Source organism: Haliotis rufescens, unplaced genomic scaffold (genome assembly GCF_023055435.1).
Source record: "Haliotis rufescens isolate VD_foot unplaced genomic scaffold, xgHalRufe1.0.p SCAF_5, whole genome shotgun sequence".
In the NCBI taxonomy this organism is placed as follows: Eukaryota; Metazoa; Mollusca; class Gastropoda; order Lepetellida; family Haliotidae; genus Haliotis; species Haliotis rufescens.
The window spans coordinates 25501748-25515038 of NW_025964223.1; the positions used below are offsets into that span (position 1 = coordinate 25501748).

Consider the following 13291-nt stretch of genomic DNA (forward strand, 5'->3'; position numbering starts at 1 on the left):
TACAACAAACTGGGTTTTTTGGTCTCGGTCATTTGCTGTATACATTTGCTGTATATGTTGCATATATGCTTATAACGAACAACGGTTATAACAAACTAAAATTAGTACATGTATATAATACTGAAAATATTTCGTAATTTTGACTGTCAGCTGTTAAAATGGGTGGGTGGCAAATCTGACAGCATGAACGTGTATTTCTCTACATACAAATGTAGCATAAAGATTTGAACCGTTTCCATGTTATGATCCAGGATAAATCATATTAAAGGCATTACTCTCTTCATAATCATAACAAACAAATTTATACAATGTATTTGTTTATTATAGGGTGGGGATAATATGGGTTTGCATGTTATGGTAAGGGTTCTAACTCCTTTGGGAGTGCCGGACAGATGAACAGAAGGGCCAGTCCTGGTAGCAAATGTGCATTCCTTTCTTTTTACTCTCAATTGTACATATAGTTATAGGGTGGGGATCTTAACTATGTCCAAGTTATAAACTCTTTTTGGCCCCGCCCCTCAGCCACTGGGGGGAAATCAGCCCCTCCATTTGTACAATTGTGAATTCCCACCACCTGAGAATATTTGAAACCAAATATGGTTGATATCTATCTCTTAGTTCCCGAGAAAAAGTCATTTTAAGCAATATTGCCACATAAATTACCTTTTTAGCCCCGCCCCTTAGTCCCCGGGGGTGAGGGGTAGGGGTCAGCCCCTCCATTTCTCCAATTTCAATCGCCACCATTGGAGAATGCTTCCAACTAAATGTGGTTGATAACTATCTCCTAGTTCCATAGAGGAAGTTGTTTAAAGCAATAACGCCAATTTACCACTATTTGGCCCCGCCCCTTGGAGGGTAATCAGCTCTTCCATTTGTACAATTTTGAATTCTCACCACCGGAGAATGCGTCCAACCATATATGGTTGATATATATATCTCTTGGTTCCAGAGAAGAAGTCTTTTAAAGCATTTTAGCCAAATTACCCCTATTTGACCCCGCCCCTCACAGCCCCTCACAGCCCCTCACAGCCCAACCATTTGTACAATTTTGAATCCCCGCCACCTAGGGATGCTTCCAGTCAAATTTCATTAATTTCCAATTAGTGGTTCAGAAGAAGAAGAATAAATTGTTGACGTACAGATAACGGACGCCACGGTATGGCATAAGCTCACCTTGGTCCTTCGGACCAGGTGGGCTAACAAGCATTAGAGTGACGGGGACCTATTCTAACCTGGGTTTATCTTGTTATTATTTTTACAAGCATTAGAGTGAGGGGCACCCATTCTAACCTGGGTTTATCTTGTTATTATTTATACAAGCAATAGCGTGAAGGGGACCTATTCTAACCTGGGTTTATCTTGTTATTATTTATACAAGCAATAGCGTGACGGGGACCTATTCTAACCTGGGTTTAACTTGTTATTATTTATACAAGCAATAGAGTGACTGGGAACTATTCTAACCTGGGTTTATCTTGTTCTTATTTATACAAGCAATAGCGTGACGGGCACCTATACTAACCTGGGTTTATCTTGTTATTATTTTTTAGTGACGGGGACCTATTCTAACCTGGGTTTATCTTGTTATTATTTTTACAAGCATTAGAGTGACGGGGACCTATTCTAACCTGGGTTTATCGTGTTATTATTTTTACAAGCATTGGAGTGACGGGGACCTATTCTAACCTGGGTTTAACTTGTTATTATTTATACAAGCAATAGAGTGACTGGGAACTATTCTAACCTGGGTTTATCTTGTTCTTATTTATACAAGCAATAGCGTGACGGGGACCTATTCTAACCTGGGTTTATCTTGTTATTATTCTTTACAAGCAATAGCGTGACAGGGACCTATACTAACCTGGGTTTATCGTGTTATTATTTTTTACAAGCATTAGAGTGACGGGGACCTATTCGAACCTGGGTTTATCTTGTTATTATTTATACAAGCAATAGCGTGAAGGGGACCTATTCTAACCTGGGTTTATCTTGTTATTATTTATACAAGCAATAGCGTGACGGGGACCTATACTAACCTGGGTTTATCTTGTTATTATTTTTTACAAGCAATAGCGTGACAGGGACCTATACTAACCTGGGTTTATCTTGTTATTATTTTTTACAAGCAATAGCGTGACGGGGACCTATTCTAACCTGGGTTTATGTTGGTTTATCGTGTTATTATTTTTACAAGCATTAGAGTGACGAAGACCTATTCTAACCTAGGTTTATTGTGTTATTTTTACAAGCATTAGAGTGAGGGGCACCTATTCTAACCTGGGTTTATCTTGTTATTATTTATACAAGCAATAGCGTGACGGGGACCTATACTAACCTGGGTTTATCTTGTTATTATTTAAACAAGCAATAACGTGACGGGGACCTATTCTAACCTGGGTTTATTTTGTCATTATTTTTACAAGCATTAGAGTGACTGGGACCTATTCTAACCTGGGACCACACAGGAGTATGTTCTTTTACTCTGCAGTCGGCAATAGTTCCGTTGCTTATAAATCATCTGGCAGTTGACTGTATGCCAACCATAAATGTCTCTAAGCTAAAAAGGCAAAGATTTTATTGTCTGCAAACTTAACTGTTATGGTTATCAATTCACATGTTGTGTTGGGTTCTCATACATACAGTTACACAAAATACACAAATATAACAAATATTTATCCTGTTATGTTAGGTATTTCCTACAACATCAAAATATCTGTAGACACCTTGTAGAGAGCTGTAAACATTTCACAGATGTAACAATTTTCAAATTCACACTCATGTAAAAACACACGTTTCCTTCATCATATACTTTTGAAAATACATCCATCCTTGAGAACATCTTATTTCAGGGTCATAACTGAAGACTTTGTCATTGTTTTACATGAAAACTTTCTTCAACAACTGGGTGTCCATTATCCCTGTGTGATCAGAGAATCCCAATCTTACAAGAACTGTCTCGTATGTGTGGAATCAGCTCGCTCTTGCACAGCTCCAACAAGTCTTTCTTCACTTCAGGAATGTCTATAATTCTCTTAAATTTGATGTCCCTCCAATTCCAGTCCACCATCACGTATCTCAAGTTGTCCACTTTCAATGAGCCTGGAAATACAGTAACATTAACAAGAATATCAATTTCTGTTGCTGACTTGTTACAGTCATTGGTCAGACTGGATGTTTTTCACAATACTGACACAAGATGAAATCAGCCAGACCTAACATGTTCAATATTATAGTTGTTGTTTTACATAAAACTTTGAAAGCAGCTAAAAAACACACCATCTACCGTATTCGACCTAATAAGCGCCCAGGGCGCTCTCAAAATTAGAAATAGGGGGCTCTTATTTGAATATTATTTTGGTGAAAAAGCCTGAACTGTTTATATACGAGAGATACATTTTTCCAGAATTTAAATGCCCTTAATTAAGGGTGCATATAACACACATACGTATTATACGCGAATAAATAAGTGTTGTGTACATTGATCAATCGGAAGGGGTGCTAATTGGTATTGTTCACTAGCCAATATATTAGCAAATATCGCCGTGGGCGCTTATTAGAGCAGGGCGTTTATTACGTCGAATACGGTATTTATTTTTGCCAAATTTAGGATAGTTCTGGTCTCAATAAAACATTCACAAAGGAAGAAGAAGCCATTTCTTTCTGAGGCAAGAAACAATTCAAACCCAACCACCAAACATGCCAAAGCTTATGAAAGATTTTACATGGTACATCCCATTGCAGAGGGAAATCTTTTGTATTCCCGCCTCACAATATGTGCTGTATGCAATGAATGAGACAACCAACCAAGAACTCCATACCTGACTTTATCAATGCACCAATTCTATTCGGTGTGCCAATGCCGAGATGACAGACTTTCTTGGCCAAAAACTGCACTTGTTCTGCTAACTGAAAATAAAAAGGGTATGAATATGAATCATAAAATGATACATGTTCAACTATTGGTGCCAAACACCACCATGTTCCAATAATAGGAAACTACAAAATGAATGACGAAGTTGAGTTTTACGCTGCTGTGAATGGCATCCAGGTATATTGTGTGATGCAGTTATGTAGATCTTGGATGAAAATCGATGACTATGATCCTAACATGGATAAAACATGGATAAAGATTTGTGAACTGTACTTCAAACCAAAGAGTGCATTCTACCAAGGGGAACAACTCTGGAGAGTACATACAACAATAATTGGTTGTGTTCAGTTAGAGCACAGGTCCAACGGGTGGTCACTATTTTAGTAGGGCTGGTGATTTAGATCGATAATCGTAATTATCATCGATGGAAGAAGGTTGTAACGATTATCGATATGAATATAATGCTATCGATAATGACATGTATTTTTTCGACAAATAAAAGTTTTTACTGCAACACATTTGACTTATTTGTTTTGCTGTCCTTGTAATTATCGCTAGATATAAACAGACAGATTCACCCTAACATACAGTTTTCTCCCCTTCGCTTTATGTTTAGTCGCAAATAATAATCAAATGTTTGAAAAAGTAAAAAGTTCTGCTTTGAATCGAACGACGACGCCATTACGTGTTGTTAGTGGGTAATTACAAATGTAGTCACTGGCATCTAAATGCAGAGTCAGGATTTTAGAAAATATGTATATTTTCGAAATAGTATGAAGTATCATGATTAAAATAGGTTTCATAATACTTTAATTCTTAAAAAGAATTCTTCCCATTCTATTTCATAAAACTTCAAATTTTATGTCTATTTGGTAACTACGTATTCCAGTCTGTTTCGATTTTTTCAATGATCATGGTTTTCGTTTTTGCCGGTATTCTCAACTCACAGCCCACGTGGGGTTTGACATTTTTACGATATGGCAGCAAAAATTCCTAATTTCCCTGTTATAATCGCACGATGTTTGTTTAATATCAGTCTGCCACCCAATCTATTACGTATCACACCTGTGAACCTAGTACAACCTACTACGTAGCACACACCTGTACACACCTGACATTCACAATGGCGGAATATTTGATGATTTTTTATCTGAATAGTTTCGTGAATACTGTACATAAATGACAAACGACTATATCAGGTGAAATTACATTTAATTTCTCAATTACCGTATTTTCTTGAGTACAGTGCGCACCCATGTATAATGCGCACCCCCCTCTAGCGGGTTCAATATTTTGGAAAAAAAGAAATTTGAATATTATGCGCAGAAAAAAATTACACCGTACCCTTTCAGCGAAGTCCGGCACACGAACGGGTGATGAGAAACTTCGTCAGTACAAATTCGAAATTTGAGATAAAAAATCACCAGACATGTTTATTTACCGTTTAAATAGTATTTATTGTTCTGCTAGGCATTGTTTTATATCCCGGGATTAAGATTACCTTGTGTATTTTCTCGTAAACTAAGCCGGAAACAGCAATCAGCTGTACACGGGTAAAAATCTCAAAACCGACAAATTTTCTGATATCAACTTGCAAAAATAAAAGTGTCCCTAATATAATTTTTCTCTTGATATTAGAGAATATGATACTTGAGAAGTACTTTCTATTTCAATGCAGTGCAGTGATGTGTTTAATTAATTAGAAAATAATTAATGAATTAGCCTAATCTGCTAGGACATTCAACTCCGTTACGGATCACAAAATGGAAAGTAATTTTAATAGCGCTAGGTTGCTTTGAAATATAAAATCGTATTCAGCAATTAACATTAAGTGTGAATACAATTCAGTGTTAAACAAATGCAAACTGGCTAAATAAAATGTATGATTGGACATTTGTAAGTGCTCGCTCCATATTTCAAAAGTTTGCCTAGACAACAAAGTCATTTACATGAAAGACGGTATCCAAAATATAGTATTTTTCATCTTTTGTCACAACATATATTATCATTAGTCCTAATCTAAAGTTAAAACTCATAAAAACAACAAAGTTTTTCGTCAGTTGTCAAAAGAAGTCATCTATTAAAAAAATCCTGACGTAACAGAGTTGAGTTTGTTGTAACGGAGTTGTAACTCATATATTTTGTTATTGCTCTCAAGCATAAAATAACAACCTTTTCATCCCTTTTGAGATGAAATGTGAAAATACATGCACTGTGTTGTGTTACTTGTCAGGACTTTGGTACTCATGGTTTATGAGCCAGTTACTGCAGTAATGGCATACAAAAGTGGGTCTACTAAATTACTAATGTTCAACCCTTTGTATAGACGTTGAAATAAATAAGCACAAAGTTGCTTAAAATGCCATTTTAGATCACTATAATATATTATAAAACTTCAAGATCAAATTTCAGATTAATCATATCATCAACACTGTCAGAAAATATGTTGTTTATACATGCATAATGAAATTGCTTTCTGCAGCCAAAACACAATAGCCAGGCACTCCCATCAATGTAAAAGACACCAGTTCTGTCTTCAATAATTAGTCCACTGTCGGAAAGAGCGCTATCAATAGAATCAAATCCACATTTTGCACAGGTCCTAACATCTTGTTCATCCAAAACATCAGAGCAGTCTGAGTGACTATTTAAAAATAAAGTTCTTACTCCAGACTGTGGGAAAATTATTTGTCAGGTATAGGGTTAAAATAAAATAAAATATTCGTGAAGAACAAAGCTATGTACTGACAATAACTATCGAAATTGTGCAGATGCACAAATTTTTCCTCTCCGTTACGCTGTACAGCATTACAGAGTTGAGTGTAATGGAGTTGAGAAACCTTACTATAAATGGCTCATATCCCAGCATGCTTTGCTTTTTATGGAAATTAAAATACTCACTGCTAACATGGTCTTGCTAACCAATTTCTCTTGGAAAAGTGAAGGAAATTAGAATGAGATATAGATCTATAGACAGTGTAACAGAGTTGAGGCTCAGAAAACATACTGTACTTAACAGACATATCTTGATGTCATTGGCTTGAACATTGTACATAAATGTGGCATCTATCTATCACCAGCAGATAAACTTCATACACATGTTGCCAAAAGAGGAAGCGTATGAGAGTTATCTCCCATAGCACAGTTATTTTTTTAGTATTGGTACGTTGTAACGGAGTTGAGTGCCTTTTGAGGGACATCTTTTTTTTCTTATTTATTTTTTTTTCAATTAGGTTTTAGATAATAATGATAGGATACATGTAATTAATGTTCATTTGAGAGTGTGAAAAACAAAATTTGTTACATTTTTAGAATATTTAGATATAGATTAGGTATTATTTTTTATTCTGGTCCAGCTGAGGGACAGCCATGTTTTTAGTAAATCCAGAAAATATTTGCTTATAAACAAACAAATATTAACTTGAAAGTACATTTTTTTAGCATTTTACATTTGAAGAAAGGTAATCTACTTGTGAATAGTCTTGAAAAGGAAATCAAATATTTTAAAATACATTTCTGCAAACAAACTACTGATGTACAGGTCAAGTGGGAAATTGTTACGGTGTTGAGATTTTCACCCACTGTACACGTTTTCTTGGAATCGACTGGTGATTCAGTCAAGACACACCCAATGATATAACTTAATAGGATTTTTAATGCAAGGATCGGCAAAAATTGTATATGAAACTATTTTTTTTATCAAGAATAATATATTCCATTATTTTCTTAATTATATACAGCCTTTACTAAACATATTTAAAATAGATAATAACCCTAAGCGAAGCAGCTGATCGCTATTCCCGGGTATTATTTTTTACATGGACCCAGTCTGACCAGTCACCGTCAAGGCTCACGCGCACGTGATCGCGAGAATTTCATGTTGACATAGAATCGTCAAACAAAAACAAATATGACTTTTAACGAGTCAAAGTATGTCATTTATGATATATGTATCCATTCTCTGTCAACTAAAGTTCGTTTCAAGACGTCAATAGCGGTATTCTGACCGTGGTTGCTGTTAATAACGGTGAGTTGTGCGATCTTCCGATCGCTTCACACACGATTTCGCCGAAATTAATAAAAACAATATTAAAAGGAATACTCAAGAAAATACGGTATTCTCACTTTATACAAATAATAATTGTCTTTGACGACATGAATCTTAAACTCAGATTGTTCATCGCTAAAAATGCGAAGTAACGTGCGTATTGTTGAAACACTGAGTCTCCGGAGAAGTGAATTGCCATTTTTCTGTAATGTCATTTTACCAAAATAGAATTCTTTGATATTTATCGATTATTGATCGATATGTGACTACCGATAATCGATCTGAGTAATCCATATCGATAACCAGCCCTATATTTTAGTCAGGTGGAGTACATTTATATGCTGATAAAATACTGTGAAACTCTCGTGTTTTGTTAACTTGTACATTTCAGCACGACAGGCCTCAAACAATAAACACTTCACTGCACACACAGTACAGTTTCTATGAAATTTTTTAATCTCATTTGAATGGGAACAGTGGAGTTTTTTGCCTGTGGTCTTAGATACATAGAGAACTCGTGCCAGTACTTAATCAGGATATAACAGTAAGTATATATTCTGATAAAACACTTTTTCACCTCACACTTCGTTCTTGCAACAGTATGTTTATATCCTGATAAAGTACTGGCACTCATCCTCTATGTATTACTCACAGAGCAATGTTCCTACACATAACCTGACACTCAACTGTTTTTCACAATTGAGGAAACATAAAACTGAGGTATTGTAAATAAAGGTGAAGCCAAAGCATGAAAAATTGAGCTTATCAGACATATCTGGCTTCAGCAACTGTAGACGCAGGCTTACCTCCCTATAGTACCTTTATTAAGCAACAAGTGAGTGAGTATGGTTTTACGCCGCTTTTAGCAATATTCCAGCAATATCACGACTGGGGACACCAGAAATGGGCTTCACACACTATACCTATGTCAGGAATCGAACCTGGGTCTTCGGCGGGATGAGCAAACGCTTTAACCACTAGGCCACCCGACCGCCCCTTAAGCAACACGAATCATCATAACATGTACACAGTGAAACTTACCTTAAAATGTTTTGCAAACAGCTTTGCACATTTACAGTCTTTGCCCTTGAATTTCTGAATATCCCTGAAAAATTAAACAGTAAGAATCAAAGATCTCTTTTACAAAGGGGCATTTTAGGTTACACAAAATGAAAGAAATCACCCGAACACCCGAATATGCATATCCACCTACATTAGCAAATCATGCAAATCTTTTAGTTTTTAGTTATATTCTGTAAAAAAAAAGAGAAAATATTTAAAAATCCAACCTGAACAATGTTTGTTTGTTGTTGTTGAACACTGCACTCAGCAATAATACAGCTAGACAGCAGTCTAATCGAGTCTGGACCAGACAAACCAGTGATTGACATTGTTATCATCAATCATCACAATTGGGATCAATGACATGCATCAACCAAGTCAGCGAGTCTGAGCACCTGATCCCATTAGTCGCATCTTAGGACAAGGATAGTTGCCTAGGTTGCTGAAGACATATTCCTACACGGATCTTTATGAGTCAACCTGAACAATAGCTGTGAGAGAATTCATTATAATTGAGACGTACAAATGCAGATGCGCTGACGTACCTGTTAAGTTCTACAGCTCTTGCTCCTGAGCTGGCAATAATCAACATGAACGGAGTCCCTGGCTTCAGGTCTTGACTTGCCACCATGCTGGGCCAGTCTGGCACTACCGACTGCAAGTAACTACACGGCGCTGTCCCATCAGAGGAAGGGTTGCTCATGAGGAAGTCTGCAGCTGAAGTATAATTCCTTGATATAAAACTTGTACCACAGCCATCCGTAATAAGTCTGGACCCAAGAAACTAGCAAATGAGTATCCAACCTACACCACTGTCTGCTGAATAAGTGTTGCACTTTGACCATGTCGACAAAAACAAAATTCAAGAAATATCTAAGTGGACTGAAATCAAATCTGTACCTGGCAAATAAGTGGTTCATAGCATGAGCAAAGATCCACGTAGTCAGGGCACACTGTTACACAATCAGATCATACATGGCACACAACCAGCAGTCAGACCAAGCACACCAGGGCCAAGGTGGCCGACACATGGAGCAACACAATCCGCCAGGGCACACTCAGTACCTACCTGATCCTCATTAGTCACTTCACCAAGCATGGAGCACTGCAGACAAACTCTGCCCTGGATCCCCAACAGGGACCATACCATTCATTTAGAGCTTATAAGGTTCATTTCATGAACACCTACTTATCTAGTACACTATTACAACAAGCAGTAGATACCATTCCTGTCAACTCTTAGATCAAGGTATCTAATTATCTATTCAGCCCCCCCTGAAACCCGTCGGACGTCAGGCCATGACTGAGGGTTGTCTTACAGATGGCTTACCACTATTGTAAGAGAGTTATGATCATCTTAGCAATAAGATCGCTAAGGTATTGGTTTGTCATGTCTGCAGTTGAGATAAACCAAAGCTTATCAACATGAGTATCACATGAAAATACACAAATACAAATGGAACTTAACATCCGAGACATAACATAACTAATGATGTAGCATGATACGCTATAATATCGCGGTAGTTAATTTATAATGGATTGTAATTGTGAATGCTTACTAACCTATTAAATATGTGATACGCAAAATGTTTCTTGTTCTTTGTTGATGTTCTTTTGATGACATCTGTTAGGATTGATTGATGCTGATTTTCTTTACTGTGTTCGGTAAACAAAGTACCTGTCATTAGCAATTCAAGGGCGGCCAACACTATATTATTGTGGTATTACTATTTTGTGGTGTGATGAGTGTGGGTTATGTGGTTTACATCACTTCCTGTTTTGGACTATACATAATCAGCATCAATGCAATCTAGGTTGAGTCAAGGGACATCGTCCAAACAAACGGGTTCTTTTCTAACCAATATTGAATGGAGAAAATGCAGGGGTAATTCCGCCCCCAAAACATTCCAGAAACTATCATAAAAAAATTAATGAGTATACTTATATACTAGTAGCTATGACATACTACAACGAGTTCTGTATTCGATCAAGCAATGAAATATTGTGCTTAGATTTGCATAAGTTAACAGTCTAGAAAGGGTGTGGATTACGAGATTTATCGATACTGCGATAATACAAAGCCTGCGATAATATAGAATCATACTATATTCCAAACACCATAGCAACCATTCTGTTACCTTCCAGCTGGATTTCATCCCATTCAACTGTTGACAGTTTTCCCTCGTATGTTTTCTTTAACAACTGCAGAAAATCATCTTTCTCAGCTGGATTTAATGTTTTACCAGATATTTCTTCAGATATCCTTTTCTGAAATGAGTAAATGAGTAAGTCTTGTCAAATTTCTTTACATGAATCGTGATGATAGTGAGTGACTGCCTCATTTAACATTTTACTACTTACATCTTCCTGAGGTAAGGGAGTTAACTGACTGAAAAACTACTTCTGTAAAATACCTCTACCTAATCATGCTAATGTGGGCGGAATGAGACTCAGGATTTTGCTTTGGTAACACAAGCATGGGAATGGTGCCGACAGCCCAAGGATCATAAATGAGGGAAATCTGCAATTTAAATGTACCACCAAAGGCACAAAACTGCACAGTGACTTAAACACATGAAATCCTATCACTTTCAACAAGCATGGGTTAAACATGTAATACCCCATTCACATGCACAACATTTACTAACATAAGTATTTTTACACATGTGTAACTATACATATGTGCGTATATGTAAATTTATTATGTGTTCACATAAAAAAAGCATCTTAGGTGTGTAAATAAGGTATGTAAATTGTGTTAGGCACACATATTTGTCAGTGTGTTCACAACTTACAACACAAAACATCTTGTTTTCCAATCAAAGTTGAATGAGAAGAGAGTTACTTTACCTAAAATTTTCTCGTGCAGCAACATGCGTTTGATTTAATTTGTACACAAAGTTTTGACTCCTTGAAAGCAACTGCTGACAAATTGTTTGGTGTTGGCAAAAGAACAGATATTAATTAGATCATCCTCTTACATGGACATAAACGTTCACATTGCAACATATACACACAGTGCAAATTTACATCCACACATGATGCAAATATGCTCCTTGGGTAAATATACACACGAGTAAACGCGTTCACATGACAAGTATACTCACATATGTATTTCTACACACATAAGTAAAGAGGCCCATGTGAACGGGGTATTAGCGTATCTGCATACATGCAAGATGAAAACTGTAATTTATTTAGCATATTTGTTCTTAATTTCTTTTTGAAGAAGCCGCCATTATTTAGCTCTAATATTTCTGAGTGCAGCATTGGACTTGGCATTATCATTGTCTTGTAGGCACAGTTAATGTCCATGTCAGCTAAACATGTGCTAAATAACATCACTTCATTACCCGTGCTCGTTTTTTCTTCTTTTTCTTCTTTGGTTTCTCCTCATCAGATTTTACGAGTGTTTCATCAATTTTAGGAACCTTTTTCAATTTTTTCTTTCCATTTATTTCATCTTTTTCACCATCATGATCATTTGCTTTTCTTTTCTTTGCCTTTTTTCTCTTGACATCCTGGATTTTCTTGTCAGATTGGCTTTGATTTTCTTCTGTTGAATCACTGGACTTTTCATCTGAAAATGATTTATTGTAATAATTATTTCAACATTGGCATCCAGCGTTGGGCAAATCAAATAAGGGCAAATCAAATAAGAGCAAAACAAGTCTCAGTACCCTACTATACAGCTTTCTTGGTTGTGTACATGTAGCAAGGCATGGAGACATCCAATAGTTGGTAATGGCATTAACCTGGGTGTATGTTGTAATTTCGTACCCAAAACGAATTCGTACCTTTAGGTCTCAACACATGCTAAAAATGAGAAAATCTGTAACACAAACTTCGTACCCCTATGCAATAGCCAATAAATTATGCTACGTAAAATAAAAATCTAGACTTAGATCTCAATAACAGAACGACGAAATAAGAAATAAATAATTTTCTATGGGTACGAATTCATTTGGGTTACGAAATTACCGGCTGTTTTCAGGTAGGCTAATGGTGAGGAACGCGTGGTTATCCCCGACTTGACTGGGCGACCAGTAACCCGTGTGAATACGCTGATACAGACAAGCAATTAACGGAAGACAATAAAACAACAGATTATACATACTTTCATAAACATTTCGTTCTACTTTTGGAGTAAATAATGTAAAAATACCGACCACGTGGTGCATTATCCCCTTTCAACCACCACTCATCATCTAAATCGTCCGCCATTTTGACTTTCCTCTTACAGCCGCATTTATATCAAAACATGTTCCAACAAATTACCCCGTAAATAAATATAAACATTCAATTGTTAT

The 13291-nt window shown here is 36.5% G+C and overlaps 1 protein-coding gene across 2 annotated transcripts; it reads right to left on the reverse strand.

Moving 5' to 3' along the window:
• Positions 1 to 1199: 1199 nt before the first annotated feature.
• On the reverse strand, positions 1200 to 13223 carry LOC124111013 (protein CMSS1-like). Of its 2 annotated transcripts, none has more exons than XM_046470559.2 (7): positions 13151 to 13223; positions 12335 to 12561; positions 11120 to 11249; positions 9527 to 9698; positions 8961 to 9024; positions 3819 to 3906; positions 1200 to 3099 (listed from the first exon to the last, which is right to left on the reverse strand). In XM_046470559.2, the coding sequence occupies exons 1-7, from the start codon at positions 13203 to 13205 to the stop codon at positions 2927 to 2929; spliced, it is 909 nt and encodes a 302-aa protein (XP_046326515.1). In that variant the 5' UTR covers positions 13206 to 13223; the 3' UTR covers positions 1200 to 2926. The 2 variants fall into 2 exon arrangements, with proteins under 2 accessions (XP_046326515.1, XP_046326506.1); XM_046470550.2 differs by having other exon boundaries at positions 13099 to 13210.
• Positions 13224 to 13291: the final 68 nt, after the last annotated feature.

Excerpts from the sequence above, each read along its gene's own strand:
- LOC124111013 (XM_046470550.2), bottom strand. The coding sequence starts at position 13,162 with ATGCACCACGTGGTCGGTATTTTTACATTATTTACTCCAAAAGTAGAA. Across the intron at positions 9,025-9,526 it reads AGAGCTGTAGAACTTAACAG|GGATATTCAGAAATTCAAGG; the intron begins GTACGTCAGCGC and ends TTAATTTTTCAG. Across the intron at positions 3,907-8,960 it reads TGTTTGCAAAACATTTTAAG|TTAGCAGAACAAGTGCAGTT; the intron begins GTAAGTTTCACT and ends TTTTATTTTCAG.